At 39.0% G+C, this 20,894-nt stretch overlaps 1 protein-coding gene across 1 annotated transcript in view; it reads left to right on the top strand.

Annotated features, from left to right (window-relative positions):
- Positions 1-20,140, top strand: part of PKHD1L1 (PKHD1 like 1) — a 153,887-nt gene extending 133,747 nt beyond the window's left edge. Inside the window, exons 72-78 of the mRNA XM_029222874.1 lie at positions 2,487-2,622; positions 5,433-5,777; positions 12,250-12,401; positions 12,801-12,947; positions 13,286-13,439; positions 17,694-17,978; positions 19,988-20,140. Coding sequence (XP_029078707.1) covers positions 2,487-2,622; positions 5,433-5,777; positions 12,250-12,401; positions 12,801-12,947; positions 13,286-13,439; positions 17,694-17,971 — 1,212 coding nt within the window. The 3' untranslated portion in view covers positions 17,972-17,978; positions 19,988-20,140. The remainder of the gene's footprint in view (positions 1-2,486; positions 2,623-5,432; positions 5,778-12,249; positions 12,402-12,800; positions 12,948-13,285; positions 13,440-17,693; positions 17,979-19,987) is intronic.
- The last annotated feature ends 754 nt before the right edge of the window (positions 20,141-20,894 follow it).

Below are 20,894 nucleotides of genomic sequence, written 5' to 3'. Positions count from 1 at the left end.
CTACACTCCAATATAAAATAAAATTAAAAAAAATAATAATAATAATTATTGATAGCTATGTAAAAAAATAATAAAAACATAAAAATTATCTATTTCATTTATTGACTGTCAAGAAATGCACTTTGTCATTCAGTAATTCTATGAAGATTATTTCTGTTCAATTATTTGAAGTAATAAATTTTTTAAAATCTAAAAAAGAAAAAGGGTTATTGGTGTTATGTGCATATATTTCTATCTGCTAAGGACTTTATCTCCTTCCCTGTCCTCTGGAACATCGTCAGCCTTACAGCTCATTTTCAAGGACCAGTAGGGTACCATAAAAATACTGTGAGTCCAGACAGTTTTCATCAGCCTGAGAGCACATATGAATTCCAAACACCTCTCCCCATATGTACTTGTTTGTGCTTCTACATTTGAGGGGTACGAGTGATTTCTGACTTGTGTGATTAGCAAGCACACCTGAACCTTTACATAAAAATAGCATGCATCTAAAACTGGTCACTCGGGATTATATTTTCATTCTTCCATGCTGCTATTATTTATATGTGTCAGAAATACACCTTTGGAATTTACTTCAGAGATCACAGCACATTATCTGAAGTATCTTCAATAATGTCAACTCTGCTACAAACGGAATTCAGCCGGGATGATTAACTTTATATACGCTATGTCAGTGGAAAAAGAGTATGAGGTCAAGCAGAAGTCTCATAATATAGATTTTCTTTTCTAAGAGTATGAGATTTGAAAGTCCCAGAGTAGAACGTGAAGAAAGGACACTGATAAGAGGAAGCAGAGAGAGGAGTAAGGAAAGGAGACACCTGAGAATGGCGATAGCAGTTCCGTCCTTTCAGCTGCTCAAGATAAAACCTTGGAATCAGTCTTTTTTTTTTTTTTTTTTTTTTTTTTGTGGTACGCAGGCCTCCCACTGCTGTGGCCTCTCCCGTTGCGGAGCACAGGCTCCGGACGCGCAGGCTCAGCGGCCATGGCTCACGGGCCCAGCTGCTCCGCGCCATGTGGGATCTTCCCGGACCGGGGCACGAACCCGTGTCCCCTGCATCGGCAGGCTGACTCTCGACCACTGCGCCACCAGGGAAGCCCTGGAATCACTCTTGATTCCTCTCTTTCTCTCACATTCCTCATCTAGTCCATCTGCAAATCCTGTTGAGTCTTCCTTCAAAATAACCAGAATCACCACTTCTCACGTCCAGCGCTACCATCCGGCTTGAGCCAACATTATCTCTTCCCTGGATTAAGGCAGTTGCTTCCCAACTCCTCCTCCTGCTCTGCCTTTGTCCCCTCTGCTGCCTGTTCTCACCTCATTAGCCACCGAGATACCTTCGAGACATAAGTCAGAGCAGGCCATTCCTGTGCCCCAAACCCTGCAATAATTTCCCTGTTGGCCTTTGCACAAGAGCCAGAGTCTTCACAAATGGCCTACAAGGCACCCTGAGACTCTCCCCCAACCCTTAGCTCTCTGACTTCTTCTACTCCTCCAGCCATACTGGGCTCCTTGCTGTTCCTCAATATACCAGACATGCTATCACCAGGGCCTACGCTTCCAATGGTGAGTCTGCCTGGAATATTCTACTCTGGGTGGCTGACTCCCCCACCTCGTCAACTCCCATTCTCCTCAGTAGGCCTACCCTGACCACCCCTCCGTGCCTGGCTCACCCAATTACTCAGACTCTGATCTACCTTTTTTTTTTTTCCATAGCACTTATCACCTTCTAACATGCTTCATACTTTATTTTTTATTTTATTTATTGTCTCTCCTTATTCTAGAATGTAAGCTCAAATAGGGCAGAGACTTTTGAGAGTTCCTGAAATAGTGAATGAAAGAGAATATTTTTAATTTTAAAAATAAAAATGGTAACTCTGAAGTAACGTGACTGTTAATATTCTGAGCCTCTGCAAACAATCTCAAAAGAAGGTTCCAAAACTACCTGTAGCTTATTAGATTCCTTATAAATTCCTCCCCACCTTTGCAAAAGCTAAGTCTCCTCACTTTATGATTATACCTGATAGCATGAATGTGGGGAATGAACATGAAAAATGACCAAAATTTAATGAGGATAGTCTTTTGACTGACCTTTTTTTAGTCTTATTACCAAAATCAGAGATAAGCATTTTTTTCAACATTAAGTGCCTAATTGTGTGTGGTTGCATTGTACAGAGCACTGCTAACTCTCCTGTTTCCCCTGCCCCTAGAGTTGAAAGCCTGTATTGAACATTACCTTTTAAAGGAACCCTCTCTTTAATTTAGAGATTGTCCTCTAATATTTTTTTCTTACATTACATTCTTTTCTATGAATGGTTGAATGTAAATCTTTTTAAAATTTTTAACTCAATATGTATCCTGAATCCATAAAAGTTAGTTTTAATATTCTCCAGAAGGCATGTATAAAGGATATTTTTTAAGTGCTAAATTCTAAATATTCTGTTTCATTGTTCTCTTAAGATGCAAAAATGTTGTTTATTTTTAACAGGCTGTTCTGGTGGGAATTTTTTTCCCCACACGTCAACGTTTGGATGTCTATGTGAACAATTCATTGGTCTGCCCCCAGAATACAGTATGGAACTCCCAAAAGAAACACTGTGAACTTAAACGACATGTGTATACAGGTATTTCCTCAGAAAAATACAGCATACATTGTATATGTATACTTAATTATGCATAACATTCTTTATAATGTTTCATTATAATATTTTTAGTTCCTTAGCCCTTGACAAATACAAGAGAAAATAAATTTTTACCCATGGTCCACCAAACACTAAAATGTGTTCATTTATAACATGTGTGTCCTGAAAGATCACTCCAGATGGAATTCTTATCTATCTGCACACATGCAGATAAAAGTTTGTGCGTGTGATGGATATTCCTTTGCCTCCTGAGAACATTTACATTCTACACATTTAGTTCACTTATTCCTGCGTACAGAAGAGATTTTTTTGCTTAAAATTTTCACCCTATCTCTGCTTTACTTCTGTTTCATAGAGGTCAGAACCTAAGTTCATTGGCAGTCACCAGAAGTATTGCCAAGAAAGCTAGCATAACATTAGTTGAGCACCATGAGGTAAATATTATGACGTAAACTCTGGATTTAAAGGAAATATATGGAAGAAGCTAACTTACCCATTTACCAGCGTTGCAAGACCAGGATTTATCTCTATTCATTGAATTTTTTTATTAAACAGGTACTAATAAGGCCAATCCATTCCTTTCCACATGTGCTACTTATCATCATTTTTTAGCTGTGCCCCATAATCTTGGCTAACGATTACATAAATGTGTGCTGTAGATCATAATATAAGCTTGACAGGATAGTATGAATGGATACCCGTATTCATTACCATCTGCGAAGCAAGTCCTACTTCTACTAATAATATGAACATCTGATATTTCCAGAGACATTACTGTGTGTCAGGCACTGTTCTAAGTGCTTTGTGTATAATAACTAACGGTTACTATATCCTAATAATAACACTTTGAGGTAGGCGCAGACGAGTAAACTGAGACGCAAGGGGGTGAAGTAGTTTGCCAAGCTTTCTGTCTTACCTTGGGCTGCCATAACAAAATGCCGTAAACTAGATGGCTTAAAAACAAATTTCTTTTCTCATGGTTCTGGAGGCTGCTAGTTCGAGATCAGGGTACCAGTATGGTCTGGTTCCAGTGAGAGCACCCCTCCTGACTTGCAGATGGCTGCCTTCTCGCTGTGTTCTCAGGTGGCAGAGATAGAAAGTGAGGGGGAGAGAGAGAGAGAGAGAGTGCTCTGGTGTCTCTTCTTATAAGGGCATTAATTCATCATGAAGTCCCCTCCCCACCCTCATGACTTCATCTAAACCTAATTATTTCGCCAAGGCCCCTATCTCCAAATACTGTGACATTGGGGGTTATGGCTACAGCACATGAATTTGGGGGGGCACAGTTCAGTCCAGAGCAGTATCAAAGGTGGTAGGGGCAGAGCAAGGTACCGATCACAGAGAGTCTAGCTCTAGAACCCACGCACTTAGCTATTATGCTACATTGCCTCTTTAGAAGCTAAGAGAGTGTGTTATTTTTACGTACAAATGATTGCACATATTTACAGCTTAATTTTCATAAATTTTAACTCTTTTTTTAAAACGGTGCTTTTGGCACAAAGTACTGTATCATTCAAGTCAAGAAAATAAAAATTATCTCAACAGGCAGAATTTAATACAAGGAACTGGTTACACAAGGCTGCAAAACAATACCACCACTGCCCTTTTAGAATGATTTTTTTCTGAAATAGCATTGCTTTTAGATAAACATTTTGCTTTGATACTTGGAATGGAAAATAATATCCCTGTATTATGAATCTATACATATCTTTTTAGATTACCCAAAATGTTTATTATTATCTATATCTCTGATTCCTTCCATTACTGTGAAGACATGAGAAAGTTAGCTTGGATAAGTGGTGTACACACCTGTAACAGTAGCTTGAGAGCAGCTTCAATTTATAATACAAAAACACATTTTTCAGATTCACAGAATGTTTAAGCCAAATTGCATCTAGAACTTATACTAGAAGATATTTTTAAAAATGTAGTAATAATGAAATGGCTTCTTAATGCCATTGCTATGAATGTTTATTACATTAATAAGAAATTACCTCTTTTTTCTAAGATTCTAATTCCTTTTTCTTAGTAAGCTTCACCATGAAATGTGGCAAGAAGCTACATGTCACATTCCAGTATTACTATACAGTCAGACTTTGGGCTCAATATGTGTTTGTGGATTTATTACTTCTTGGACGCTGTTTATACTCTGCCCTGAAATCAATAATATTTATTCATTACATACATATATATGTATATATAATCTCAATCACTTTTACAAAATTCAGTGCCCTAGTAGAATTTTTGTGTTGACCGTTTTCAGGCTGAAATGTAAACTTCTTTTATTGATGTAAAAGCCTTTTGAGATGTTTTAGTATATACTTCATTTGTATTACATACTTTTGTCCTTAGTAAAAATAGAAGCACTGAATCATCATTTTTCCTTAAGAGATAGCACTGCATAAACTAGATGGCTGTTAAACTTACATTTTAAAATTACCAAATGCCTTTGGTCAAGGCTTTAAAATTCTGAAAATGTGAATAGTATTACAACATAGGCTCCTGGTTCATAATTAGATTTTATTTCTCATTTGTACGTGTCTATAGCTAATTGTTTTTTAAAATAAATTTCATGTATAATTATTAATGGTATTATTTTTAAAATTGATTTTAATTTTGCATGTCAGTTCTATAAGTGTTTTTGTTTTTAATATGCACATTTTCCTATGAAAGAATGATAATGTTGAACTTTTTCGAAATTTCCTAGATTTAAACAAATATTAAATACTGCATGGTAATTACGATAATGTAAATAAATTTAACTGTGCTATTTTGGCTTTTTTCGTTCATAGAGCAATCCCTTCCTAACCTGAATTCCACTGTCCTTGGTGAAAACTACTTTGACAGAACGTACCAGATGCTTTACCTTTTGGTTAAAGGAACTATACCTGTTGAAATCCACACCACTTCAGTCATATATGTCTCTTTCCAGTTACCTGCTGTAACAGAAGATGACTTTTACAGTTCTCATAATCTGGTTAGAAATCTTGCCTTGTTCCTAAGGATATCAAGTGACAAAATCCGTGTCAGCAAAGTAATACGAGGGGAGAGTCTGCGAAGGAAGAGATCCACGGGGCTCACAGTTGAACTGGAGATTGGAGATTCTCCCCCTCAGTTCATAACCAATGACACTACAGGTATGAAAAGTAGATATTTGAGACAGAGTAATGTAATTCAAAACCACATCCATAAATAACCCTATCAAGGCTTGGTAAACCGGGCCTCAGGAAATCCCACCAACCCCACATCCTGAACCCTATAAGGGCCTAGAGACCCTTCTCCCTGCTCTACTCCCAAACTATTTTGAATTATGAAGGAACTTCAACCTTTTTTTTTTGTTATTGTAGCAGTTAATTACTTCAACAGAAGGATTTGACCTAACATAAAAGATCCTAGAGGTGACCTAAGGAAGTGACCTTATAGCTGAGAGATTAAGGGTGAAAAGAGCTGGTCAGTGAAAAGTGGGAGGTGAGAGGCTGGAGGCTGAGGAAGTAGTTGGTGAGTTTGGTACATTTGAAGAACAGGAACGGACCCAATATGTCTGCAGCAAAGGCATCAGGAAGGACAAGCTGCCAGACACAAGGCTGAGAAGGAGGCAGATGCTAGATTGTGGGAAACCACAAGAAGTTCTCCCCTTTGTAAGGGAAGAGAAGGACAGTGGATGTTTTCCTAAGGGACATAATAGACGATTCTGAGAGGTCGAGTGGTGGGTTAGATTTCCAGAGTAAAGTCACATATTTATACTAACAAGTGCAAATGTACCAGAATATGTTGTCTTTAATTTCTGTGATTGACCTAATCAGCCTTACCAGCCATCACCGCTTTCTCTGTCCCTCACTCCTCATACCCTATTTCCTTTTTTAAAAAATTTATTTATTTATTTATTTTTGGCCGCATTGGGTCTTCATTGCTGCGCACGGGCTTTCTCTAGTTGCGACGAGCGGGGGCTACTCTTTGTTGCAATGTGCAGGCTTCTCATTGAGGTGGCTTTTCTTGTTGCAGAGCACCGGCTTTAGGCGCATGGGCTTCAGTAGTTGTGGCATGCGGGCTCAGTAGTTGTGGCTCATGGGCTCTAGAGCACAGGCTCAGTATTTGTGGTGCACAGGCTTAGTTCCTCCACAGCATGTGGGATCTTCCCGGATCAGGGATCGAACCTGTGTCCCCTGCATTGGCAGGCAGATTCTTAACCACTGCGCCACCTGGGAAGTCCCTCATACCCTATTTTCTAGGTATCAGAGATAAAAATAAACTCAGCTATCCCATCAGAGGAAATTTTGTTGGCTTAAATTATGATTTCCTTAAGGTGACTCAGTTTGGTTGGGCATTTGGGTAAATGTTCAACCCTTCAGATTTTCTTCCTCTCCATCTGTTCAAGTTGGTATCTGAATACCAAGGGGCTTTCCTGACCTCAGGCCCTCTTGTTGCCCTCTTGTTTTCATAGTCTTTGCGACAGCATGGGTGGTCTTCTCTGCTCTGTATCAGCCTCTCTTGTGGTGCAACTGAACTTTTCTGGCCTCTTGACATGGAATCGCATCCCCAGCTGCTAATTCCCAACTGTACCATTGTTTCTAGTTGTCAAGCACAAGTACTCTCACCTAGGCATACCCCTCTCCAAGAAGATGAGATCTGGGTCTCTGTCAGAGGAATATTACCATCCAGCTAATGAAGCTTAAGATAAAAGACCCTTTACTTGTACAAGTTCTGGGAGGGGCTTTAACTTTCAAGGCCCTGGGAGAAGGGTCCACTTACTAATGTGGTCAAATAATTGACTGTTACTATAAAAGTTGCACAAATAAGACTGGTTCATAAAGAGAGCCTCCACGCTGTATAAATTTCAGACTCAGAAAATCCTGATCTACCCTATTCCTGTCCAGCATCTTTTTCATTAAACTCCCAGGCTCTCTTATGTGTAAACTTAGGTACTGGGTGAAGTTCTCATCTTCTGCCACTGGGGGTCATCACTCATTTCTCCAGGAGGTTTGCTTCTGAGCTTGAACCCCATGCATCTGCCACATTGCTGCTCTGGAATTCTACCAGTTAGGCAGGCAGCAGGTTCTTCCCTTGTGGGGATAAGCCTGTGAAAAGTCTTGCGTGAATGGAATGAGGTGCTCATCAACTCTCTTTGTTGAAGGAAACAGGAAGCATAGGCTTGTGCTGCAACCAGATCTTACAGTGATGTTCTCTGCCCAGTCACAGGTTACTTTCCTTCATCAAACTCGTATTTCCTTGTAGCTACAGAATCAGGGCTTTGGGCTCAACATAGTCTGTTAATTTAGTCTAGGAGTTGTAGCAGGTCCATGCCACATATATAGATTGCTCAATGACCCTTAGAAATCCCTGGTAAACTCTTATTCAACATAGTTTTGGAAGTTATAGCCACAGCAATCAGAGAAGAAAAAGAAATAAAAGGAATACAAATCAGAAAAGAAGAAGTAAAGCTGTCACTGTTTGCAGATGACATGATACTATACATAGAGAATCCTAAAGATGCTACCAGAAAAATACTAGAGCTAATCAATGAATTTGGTAAAGTAGCAGGATACAAAATTAATGCACAGAAATCTCTGGCATTCTTATACACTAGTGATGAAAAATCTGAAAGTGAAATTAAGAAAACACTCCCATTTACAACTGCAACAAAAAGAATAAAATATCTAGGAATAAACCTACCTAAGGAGACAAAAGAACTGTATGCAGAAAATTATAAGACACTGATGAAAGAAATTAAAGATGATATAAATAGATGGAGAGATATACCATGTTCTTGGATTGGAAGAATCAACATTGTGAAAATGACTCTACTACCCAAAGCAATCTACAGATTCAATGCAATCCCTATCAAACTACCAATGGCATTTTTCACAGAACTAGAACAAAAAATTTCACAATTTGTATGGAAACACAAAAGACCCTGAATAGCCAAAGCAATCTTTTTTTTTTTTTTTTTTTGCGGTACACGGGCCTCTTACTGTTGTGGCCTCTCCCGTTGCGGAGCACAGGCTCCAGACGCGCAGGCTTAGTGGCCATAGCTCACGGGCCCAGCCGCTCCGCGGCATGTGGGATCTTCCTGGACCGGGCCATGAACCCGTGTCCCCTGCATCGGCAGGTGGACTCTCAACCACTGCGCCACCAGGGAAGCCCCCAAAGCAATCTTGAGAACGAAAAATGGAGCTGGAGGAGTCAGGCTCCCTGACTTCAGACTATACTACAAAGCTACAGTAATCAAGACAGTATGGTACTGGCACAAAAACAGAAATATAGATCAATGGAACAAGATAGAAAGCCCAGAGATAAACCCACGCACATATGGTCACCTTATCTTTGATAAAGGAGGCAGGAATGTACAGTGGAGAAAGGACAGCCTCTTCAATAAGTGGTGCTGGGAAAACTGGACAGGTACATGTAAAAGTATGAAATTAGAACACTCCCTAACACCATACACAAAAATAAACTCAAAATGGATTAAAGACCTGAATGTAAGGCCAGACACTATCAAACTCTTAGAGGAAAACATAGGCAGAACACTCTATGACATAAATCACAGCAAGATCCTTTTTGACCCACCTCCTAGAGAAATGGAAATAAAAACAAAAGTAAACAAATGGGACCTAATGAAACTTAAAAGCTTTTGCACAGCAAAGGAAACTATAAACAAGACCAAAAGACAACCCTCAGAATGAGAGAAAATATTTGCAAATGAAGGAACTGACAAAAGATTAATCTCCAAAATTTGCAAGCTGCTCATGCAGCTCAATAACAAAAAAACAAACAACCCAATCCAAAAATGGGCAGAAGACCTAAATAGACATTTATCCAAAGAAGATATACAGATTGCCAACAAACACATGAAAGAATGCTCAACATCATTGATCATTAGAGAAATACAAATCAAAACTACAATGAGATATCATCTCACACCAGTCAGAATGGCCATCATCAAAAAATCTAGAAACAATAAATGCTGGAGAGGGTGTGGAGAAAAGGTAACACTCTTGCACTGTTGGTAGGAATGTAAATTGATACAGCCACTATGGAGAACAGTATGGAGGTTCCTTAAAAACCTACAAATAGAACTACCATATGACCCAGCAATCCCACTACTGGGCATATACCCTGAGAAAACCATAATTCAAAGAGTCATGTACCAAAATGTTCATTGCAGCTCTATTTACAATAGCCCGGAGATGGAAACAACCTAAGTGTCCATCATCGGATGAATGGATAAAGAAGATGTGGCACATATATACAATGGAATATTAGCCATAAAAAGAAGCGAAATTGAGTTATTTGTAGTGAGGTGGATGGACCTAGAATCTGTCATACAGAGTGAAGTTAAGTGAAAGAGAAAAACAAATAACGTATGCTAACACATATATATGGAATCTAAGAAAAAAAAAAGGTCATGAAGAACCTAGGGGTAAGATGGGAATAAAGACACAGACCTACTAGAGCATGGACTTGAGGATATGGGGAGGGGGAAGGGTAAGCTGTGACAAAGCGAGAGAGTGGCATGGACATATATACACTACCAAAGGTAAAATAGATAGCTAGTGGGAAGTAGCCACATAGCACAGGGAGATCAGCTAGGTGGTTTGTGACCACCTAGACGCTGGGATAGGGAGGGTGGGAGGGAGGGAGACGCAAGAGGGAAGAGATATGGGAACATATGTATATGTATCACTGATTCACTGTGTTATAAAGCAGAAACTAACACACCATTGTAAAGCAATTATACTCCAATAAAGACGTTAAAAAAAAAAAAAATCCCTGGTAAGCCCTTACATGTATTGGAGTCCAGTATTTACCACACTAGCCACTCAGATGTCCAAAGAAACTGTGATTTATTTCCTCTGTGTGATCTAAACTGCTTCACACACAACTTCTCCCACTCTCTACTCCCTTAAAGCAGTTTTATCTTGTTAGATTTGTCCAGATATAGGCATAATACAGTCTAAGAACATGGAAATAGGGGCAGGAGGAAGGACAGATCAATGACCTATTTCCCAGACTTAGATTGAGGTAGGGTTTGAGGTCTTGAGGAAAGCCCTACAACCTGGCAAGGAGTGACATCACAGCAAAATATTGGGAAGTGGCAAGAAAGATGTGCATGTATTCATAGTAATACTCCTAACTCCCCATAGCCTTCACATAGTGTCAGGCGATCCAGAAGTTCCCAGATGTCCTAGAAAGCAGTTACTTAAGTACTGAGGGGACCTCTGGATAAAGAGTCATGTCAGGAATAAGAGCTCTTCAAGTTAAGGTCTTTGGTTTCTAGAAGGCAGTCGGCAGAAATGGATGCCTTCACACATCAAATGGTCAGAGAGAACCTGTTAACAGTGCAGACTGGTCAGACTGGCCACCCTGCACCGAAAACCAGTGAGGAGAGGTGGTAGTAGTAGTGTATGGACGTGAAGCTCCTTTGTACTGCTGCCACGTGAGCCCTCCTACCTGGGTAGCCATCTTGTAGGAGAGTGTGTGGAGGGAGTGGCGGGGGGAGCCCGCTAGACTGCCATTTACCCCAAAGAGTCTGAATCAACCAAAGAGACCTTTCCAAGGGACAGGGACTGAAATTCCCCAAGGGTGTGATTTTCAAAGTGTCGCGTGAGACCTGCTGCCCAAGAGTGTTGCCTCCTTCTTCCCGAGCACACTAAGCTTCAGGGCTTAGCCTTCATGGAAGAAACTCAACGATTGAAGTCCGTAAGGCATGACTCTGGATGTGGAAGGTGCTAGAATCGTAGAAACAGTACACCAAAACATCCTGGCTGCGGTTTCTTAAACGATCTCTCTGACTACAGTGTATGGAACGGAGTGCAAGAGGGAGAGAATGGATACAAGAAAGCCAGTTTAAAAGCTGTTTTAGTATCTCTGCTGCTGCTGGGTTAACTAGGATTTGCGCAGTGGAGGCAGATTTAGAAATTGAGAACTGATTAAATGGTGTGCGAGAGAGGTGAAGTAGAAGAAGGGTTCAAGCAAGAGTTCCAGGCTTCTGACAAAAGGAGTACAGCGTGTAGAGGTGTCCCTTCATAACATAAGGAGCGTTAGGGGGGCAGTAGGTTTAAGGGGAACTGCCAAGCTAGAAAAAGGGAACAGAAACTACCTACCATGTTAGAATTAACCTTGAAAATTGTCAATGTCCAGAGCAAATAACAATTTTTTGTTAGTAATTTAATGCTAACGTTAGCAATTGATTAATTCATACTATAAATTCGATGATGTTAATTATCCTTCCATTCCACAATTAACATTCTATTTTTAAAAAGTGATATGCGATGATAGACATACATGATAGTACTTCACTTCTAAACAAAAGATGACATAGGAAAGTAGTTTTCTCAGCATGCTCTCACTCATTTTTCTTGAATTTATTTTATCTACCTTTGTTTTTTCTTTAATTCCAGCTTAAGAAACATATTCTACTGAGTTTTTTATTTTCCTGACCTCCTTAGTATGACTTAGTCATGTTTAGCTCATGTACAGTTAGAGAGCTGTAAAATTCTATAATTTGGATGGAGCAAGCAGCACAAACAAAAACGAAAGTGAGATATTCTCACATGTTCTCACTCTTCCATATTCTTATAATCCACATGTCATAACACTGTTTCCTCATAGGTCAGATGCAGTTATCTGAACTCCAAGAAACGGCTGGTTCTCTTGGACAAGCTGTAATTTTAGGAAAAACCAGTAGTATCCTTGGATTTAATATCTCTTCCATATCTATTACCAGTCCTATCCCCAGCCCAAGTGATTCTGGCTGGATTAAGGTAAGAAAATGTGACTAGAAAAATGCATTTTAGCTATTTAAAACGTTGCTTATTTCTCATTTTAACTATTTTTCTATTTCAATACAATAATTTAGAGGGCATGTCTTTCTAATTTATTGCTGATTATTTTCTTACAGTATTACTAAAATGATAAAGTAGTTGAAAAAGGAGCATATCTTCTAAAAATTATGTATTGGTATGAAATGTGCTTTGCTTTGACTATTTACAACAATGCTTCATAAATTTGCTCTGGAGGAAATATTATAATAATATTGACTTAATGTATTAAACATACTTTTAAATAAACAGTGATATAACATTTAGCCTGGCTAAGATGAGTTTGCTACTGAATGTAGTTTATCATGTGAAAACCACTTCATCACTCATGACCATTTACAGGTGACTGCCCAACCGGTTGAAAGGTTTGCATTTCCTGTTCATTATGTGGCCTTTTTGTCCTCGCTGTCAGTGATCACTCAGCCGGTGGCAACACAGCTGGGACAGCCATTTTCTCAGCAACCTTCCGTAAAGGCAGTAGATTCTGATGTAAGTTATAACTCAAAGATTTATTTAAGTGGAAGAATTAAGCTATAAATTCTGGAGGGTGAACCGACTTCACTAATCCTGGTAGACTGGCAACCTAAGGATTGCACTGCCTCTTCAAAGTTGGACTAATATCTATGACTATCACCTTTTACTGTTTTAAAAATGTTTCTTTTCAGTGAATTTGCTCCACTGCCCAAACTCTTTGTGTAGGAAAAGGAGCTTCTATAGATTTAAAATTTGAAATGAGGCATTAAAAAAAATAAAGTTCCAAATATCTTTCTTAAAAAAAGCTTGGGAACAGGACAATTGTTATAATTCTCTACTCTTTTTTTCTTTAGGGTAATTGTGTATCAGTTGGGATTACTTCACTGACTTTGAAGGCCATACTAAAGGACTCCAGTAATAACCAAATCAGTGGTCTTAGTGGAAACACAACAATTCCATTTAGCAGCTGTTGGGCCAACTACACAGATCTTACTCTTCTTAGAACAGGTGAGTGTACTATTTTGGATCCTCACATATATACCCAACTTTGGGACAATTATAATTTGCTTTTAATGAACAAAGCAGTCTATACTACACTGGTCAATAAATTATAGAAATCAGAATGTCTGGCTTACAAAAATACATTTAATATGCAAAACAGAGTGAAAAATAAAATAAGCAATTAAGGGAATTAAAACAGGTAACTTGGGCTTCCCTGGTGGTGCAATGGTTAAGAATCCGCCTGCCAATGCAGGGGACACGGGTTCGAGCCCTGGTCCGGGAAGATCCCACATGCCGCGGAGCAGCTAAGTCTGTGTGCCACAGCTACTGAGCCTGTGCTCTAGAGCCCGCGAGCCACAACTACTGAGCCTGCGTGCCACAACTGCTGAAGCCTGCGTGCCTAGAGCCCGTGCTCTGCAACAAGAGAAGCCACCGCAGTGAGAAGCCCGCACACCACAACGAAGAGTAGCCCCTGCTCACTGCAACTAGAGAAAGCCCGTGCACAGCAACAAAGACCCACCACGGCCAAAGATAAATAAATAAAATAAAATAAACAGGTAACTTGAGGATGTACATCAAAATTATATCATGATTCGTATTTTCTTCTTTATCCATGTGTGTACTTTTCTAAATTTTCTCACTATGTATGTATTACATTTATAATAAGAAAACTTAATATATAGATTTTTCAAATTCAAGAAAAGAAAGGATAATATAGTGTCATATAATTTTAATGGCCCATGCAGGAGTTCAGAGTTGGGCTGGAAGGTGGGTTCTAGTCTTTCTGAAAGCCAATGCAAAGGAGAAAACATGAGCATTACCATGATTCACAGTCCTCTGCAGATAGACCAGTTGCTGTGGAGAATCACAACTTGCTCTGAGGTCAGAACAGATGTCTCCTATGAGTTCTCATGAAGTATACTCATGATATTGCCAACACGTAAATACATGATATCTTCAACAGTAAATATGGTCATGACTTCCACAGTGAGGTTTCTTATATTATCTTCATGTGGATTGATGGCATAACTCCAACTGGTAAAAGCCTTTCTACCAAGGCAAAAATATGTCCACAAAACAGGTCTCTACTGATGATAGATTATTCAGTATCGAAAAGAATGAAATACACCGTGAGAGAAAACAGCCTTAAGATGATGCTTACCCATGGAAGGCAGAAAAAGCAGGTCATCAAGGACAACACAGAGCCACTGGATCAACCTCCTCTGAAGTTCAAACAGTCCCCAGATTTAACAGATTTGACCTCATCATTAAATAGCTACAAACTGAAAAAAAAAGAAAAGAATGAAATAGACTCCTTGTACTGGAGACAGGCCTCCATTAATCTGTTTACCTCAACCTTTATAGGCCCTAACTCCTGCAAAAGTTTTATGGTGGTCCTCACTCTTCTAACCACTGTTATTTCAAACACACACACACACTACAGGTCAGAATAAAAGCCAAAGTAAAGAGTAAGAGAAGTTAAAGAATATCTAACAGTAATCTGGGTTTTTTTTTCCATAAGAACTAAATATCAAAAGCTAAAATCATTCCAAAAGAATTTTTTCCTTATTTGTTGTTTCCTCGTGCTTTGATGATGCCCTACACCAGAAAAGTTTGATCTGCCTACTGGGCAACAATATCTCAACCTAGAGTTTGATGGGAATCCAGTGGCAATGATTTCAACATTGTGCTCTGGGACAAGTACCTGGAGTGTCCAGTAAGCCTGGTGACTAAGGACAGAGCCTAATTCGTTAACAGTCAGCCTAAATGGAGGTAGGACTGGGAGCCTTTTATGGGAAATGAGGAACTTGACAAGAACCTTGCCTGAGAGAAGGTTACCCACCTCCCCAGGAAGGTGGACTCAAGAGGTGCGCAGTGACAAAGACCCAACCTGAGGATCAAGGTCTCCAAACTACCACTTCCAAAGGCAATGTTCCAAAGTAACGAGGGTCACTGGAGTGCTGAAGCAGTAATGTAGGTTTTGACGTTTTTATGATAACAAAATAGTGCTCTCCTTTTATCCAGTATATTTTCTTTAAGAGTTCAAAGCTTCCCTTGGAGTGTCTATCTTACTTGCTATGGAGAACAATCATTGTTTCTAATTCCCTTCCTTCCTTCCTGCCTTCCTTCCTGCCTGCCTTCCTTATTTCTTGCTTTCTGTCTTGCTTTTTTTCCGTCAAGTGTAGGGTTTCAGTTCTCTGGTTGTGTATAGTAAGGAAGGTCAAATATAGTCATCTCTTTATCATTTTTAAATCAGTTAGCCGGTTTTTAGATTAACTGTAAAACTGCAGTAACAATAAAGCAAATGAATAAAGCGTCTTGTAACACTTTCCAGTAGGTATCCCCCTTAATTACTGCGCTGTGGGAAATCCCCTTGCAGATTAGGCGAGCCTGACCTCGTGGCACCACACCCTCTTCTACTTATAGCTCCGTACAGAGCAAGGCAGGGGCCACTGGGTAGAGAAGGCATGGGTCTCACACAGAAAATAAAAATGTGAGAATTAGGTAAGAAAAAAGTGCAAGAAGAAAATAAACAGCTGAGACTGCATCTTTTGAACAATCTGGATTCAAATAATATTACTAAAGGATAATAACATTGGGGACACGTTTATTTAGCAACCTATGTGATACACAGCGCTTGTTTCAGTTTCTAATGCTACTTAACAAACCAGCCCTAAATCTGATGGCTCAAAACAACAACGATTTCATTTACTCACAATAACGAGGGTCAGGAATTTGGGATGGTTCACCTCTGTTTGATGATGTCTGGGCCTTCAGCTGGGATGGCTTGATTGGAGTAGTGTCACTGAGGTTTTGATCTTGGATTTTGGCTGAGTTCTTCACTTCTCCTCTATGCAGTGGCCTCTCCACTAGCCTACCTTGGCATTCCTCACAATACTGCAGGAGAGAAAAACATAAAAGCAAAGCAAAAATATCTAAATTCTTCACATATCAAAATCTTTAAGAAAATATATACCTGCCACAAAAATTCAGTTTTTTCAAACTGAAAAGAAGAAAGACTTAAAAACACCATTGTCATGAATTGTAACAGTGGCAGAATATTCTACAGAACAATGTCTATCCACCTTGAAAGTTATAGAATGCATTCCTATAGAAAGCACAATGTGGTCAATACATTCTCTCCTGAAAAAGAAAAGACGAATGAAAACAGAAATTATTTTTTTTTAAGATAATAGAAAAAAACAGAAGAATGAAAACTTTGGAATTATGCCAAGTATTGCACCTTCTGCTCTGTATGGTAACTACTTTTTTTTTTTTTTTTTTAGTTTGGCAGTTCACTTTATTTTTATTTTATTTTTTTTACATCTTTATTGGAGTATAATTGCTTTACAATGTTGTGTTAGTTTCTGCTGTATAACAAACTGAATCAGCTACATGTATATATATATTCCCTCCCTCCCTATCCCACCCCTCTATGTGGTCACAAAGCACGGAGCTGATCTCCCTGTGCTATGCGCCTGCTTCCCACTAGCTATCTATTTTACAGTAACCACTATTAATGATAGCAGTAGTCCAAGAAGAAATTACGTCATGGAAAAATATATTGGTTAACTGATATTCAAAACTATGGGAAGATTTAACATATGGATTAAGAAATATTTAGATGAGTGTTTCACACTCTAAATATATCTAGCATGTGTTTCCTCAAGCTTGTCTACCTTGGGTAAAAGGAAAGAGATCACTATCTTGCAACACGAAAATAGCATCTGACTTAAAGCAAATGTGGAAAACAGTTAAAAATTGTTGAGTCTAAGTCGAGGGCATATGGGTGTTTGTGGTACCATGCTTTCAACTCTTACGTTTGAAGTTTTTCAAAATAAAAAGTTCAGCGTCCATCCCCACCTGTCCCAACTGAGGCTGCAGCTTCTTCACTCCTCAGTCAAGTGTATGGGGATCAGACAGAGGTTCAGCACCCTCACCTCCCTTCCCTACTGTCCTTCATTTCAAACAGCCTCTGGGCACTAGGAAAGAACCCCTAAGAAGTAGGTACTGATGCTGCAGAAAGAAAATCTACCCAGAGTCCTCCTGCCCATAGTTGTTGGGCAGATGGAACTCTTCTGACTCTGAGACCCTCTCTACACTTGTTTATACTTTAATTTATTTGACTTAATTTCCAAAAATACTTCGTTAAGGGTTACACAGTATTTGTAAGTCAATGAAAACCCAACTGGAATTGTACGAAAACAAACAAATAATAAAAGGAAGTCAGACACTGTGATGATTTTTTTTTTGCCCTAGGAAAAAATTTTAAGATTGAATTTATCCTGGATGACGTCGTTCAGGTGGAGTCCAGGACTTTCAGCCTAGCCGCGCAGTCTGTCTCTAGCAGTGGCAGTAGCGGCAGCGGCGGTGGCAGTAGCGGCAGCGGCGGTGGCAGTAGCGGCAGTAGCAGCAGCAACAGCAAAGTGTCTACTGTGGGCACAGCTGCCCAGATAGTGACTACAGTAGTTAGCTGTCTGGTGGGAAGAGTGTTGCTCTTGGAAATATTTACGACTGCAGTTTTGATTTTGAACTGAATTCTCGGTAAGCACAGTTCACTTTTTCTATGTTTGTCCCCACATACTGAGGTACCAGAAAATGTTTACTAACTAAAGACTGAGTGCAGCATAGCACCACAGACAGAAAGACAGATCTCAGCCATTGAGAAAGTTAGAGCTTCAATGGTAGAGACAAGACCACCCTATGGAAATGTTATTCACACTGTAGGATGGCGTTTAAGAGTGTGGGGAATGAGAAATGCAGGTTACATCCGGACTCTTTCAGTTGCAAAGGGCAGAAGCTCAGCTCCAATTGGTTTAGGCAATGAAGTGAACTCACTTAATTGAGAAGTCCAGAAGTAGTCTGATTTCTGCCACAGTGAGAACCAAGGGCTCAAATGACATCATCTAGAACCTGTGTCTCTCCGTCTCTCAGCTCCATTCTTCTTGGTGGCAGATTCACTCCCAGGCAGATTCTTCATCAGGCGCCCCAACCCTCATGGTACAGGTACCACCAGCATCTTCATGTTTATAGTCTACTGGCCTAACAACTAATCCAGAAAGAGCAAACCTCTTTCCCAGCACTTCCAGCAAAAGTCCCAAAGCTATGTGATTGACCTGGCTTGGGCCACATAACCATTCCTGAACCATTCGCTGTGGCCACGAGTTGCCGTGAATTTGAGATGGGGTAATAATTTAGAAGAATACTGAAGTATTTCAGTAGTAGAAGCCAAGACTAGATTTTAAATTTAAAAATAAAGAAGGTCAGGATGAAAGGAAACAATAAGGCTGGTTCTGGGAGTAGCAGAACAACTGGAGGCTGGGGCTTCAGGAAGAAATAATCCGTCCTTCCCTCCTCATGGTAGAAACTAATTAGAAACCAGCTGTCAAGGGAGAAGGACGGTTTGAAGAGACCCAGCCCTGGCCTCTTAAAGCTAATATAGCAGGGTGGGTTTGGAGCTGAGGGGCAAAAGGTAAAGACCAACACACAGTTATTGTATTTCAATGCCTGTTTTCCTGTCTCCGGAATTCTAATAAAAGTAAAACTTGTTGTCTATTTTATAATAGCATGATAGGTATTGCTTAAGTTCATTTGTTTCTTCCCAGAAGCATTAAAATATAAGGTATAAGTACTCCTTATTAGATATTTGTTCATTTTGTGTTTCCTCATTAAATGCATTTTTTTCCTAATTATCTTCACTGACTTTCTTCCTACTCATACTTGACAACTTTGGGATTTTACAAAATTCAGAAAATTCTATTTTCAAGTCATTAGTAAATGATATTCTTCCTGGTGTTTTTTAGGACATTTTTTCCAGATAAAAAGTTAATCAACAGCTTCCCCTTTGCTACTAAATAATCTATCATTCTTCAGTTAAGACATAAGAAGACTTAAACACTATTGTCTTAGTCCTTTCAGGCTGCTATAACAAAATACCAAAGACTGAGTGGCTTAAAAACAACAGAAATTTATTTCTCACAGTTCTGGAGGCTGAAGTCTGAGGTCAGGGTGCCAGCATGGTCAAATGAGGCCCCTCTTCTGGGTTGCAGACTTGTCACTGTATCTTTACATGGTGTAAGGTGGGGGTTCTGTGGGGTTGCTTATAAAAATACTAATCCCATTCATGAGGGCTCCACCCTCAAGACCTAAGCACCTGTCAAAGGCTCTACCTCCTAATACCATCACATTGGACATTAGGCTTTAAAACATGAATTTGGGGGTGGGGCATGTTCAAATCATAGCCCATTGATGAAATGAAATTATGGGTTTTTTATAACTTTGCATTCTGAATTAACAGTATTTTACTTTTAAGAGAGTTATGAAATTATACTAAATAAAATGACAAAACTTGAATGTGAAAAATACAATATATAAGCACCACTATTCTCTCTCCATGGTTCCACACAAAAGCACATTAAATTGATAAACTCTGAAATACTAAGTTTTGCCTTATTAACTATACCATGAAATATTAGAAAAAGTTAAAATTAATAAAACATTTTAAAATCACACTATATTTTCTTAAAAATATTTGTATTGTTTTCACTTTTCAGGAAGCAACTGAAGTGCTATTCTGAAGAACAGGTTGAAAACACAAACACAAGAACTGCTTATTTAAGAGGTATTTTGTTGCACAATAAAAAGTCTGTAGCATTTTCAAGAAAATATACTAAAAATATTTTTGTAATATATAAAATGTATTACTTAGTTTTAATCACAAAAATCAAATTTCTTCAAAATACAAATTTCTTTTGATTCCTTATGTTTGTATGTGCTTATTTCATCAAAAAAAAAACCTTTTAGAAATTTTTGATTTGTAAGCAGATATACCACCTCCAAGTTGCTGTACCAACAAATCATGAAATACTTTAAATAGTTGAAAGAGCTTTCTAGTTTTGACCTAACTGCTTTAGATCAGATTGGAAGCATTCTGAATTTCTGTATGTACCGGGGGATCTGCTTTTCTCTATCCATTCATAAGACTCTAATTTTCATAGATCTAAGCCATTTTCATTTCTAAGGATTTTGGAGAGATGAGATTGTTTTAGACAATCTCATTTCAGATTGTCTAAATTGCTGTTTTTCAGATCCACAGGAATCCCAGGAATTCTAGATTATCCTAGATTTCTGGGCCTGCCAACACTGGCCAGTCGTCTAAGAAGAGTTTCATTGGTGTCCCTTGTTTGAACAAGTCCAGACTCCTCTGCTTACCCCTCCTTCCCACTCAAAACTGTCACTACTAAGAGTGTGACCTCCTGCAACCCAAGGCTACACCAGAAGAGATACTTATTTTCAAGAGGATAAAATTAGGTAATGTAAAAAGAAAGCCACAAATTAATGTAGCTAAACTAACCAAAAGCTCTCATACTATAAAAATTGAAAAGAAAAGTTGAAAAAGAAAAATTGAAATAGAAAAGTCTAAAGGAAATGCTATATTTAGAGGAATAACCCCAGTCAAGG

This window comes from Monodon monoceros, unplaced genomic scaffold (assembly GCF_005190385.1).
Source record: "Monodon monoceros isolate NGI ecotype Baffin Bay Population unplaced genomic scaffold, NGI_Narwhal_1 Super_Scaffold_14, whole genome shotgun sequence".
NCBI classification, from domain to species: domain Eukaryota; kingdom Metazoa; phylum Chordata; class Mammalia; order Artiodactyla; family Monodontidae; genus Monodon; species Monodon monoceros.
Note: the sequence above shows the minus strand (reverse complement) of the source record. Positions and strands in the feature narration are given on the sequence as shown.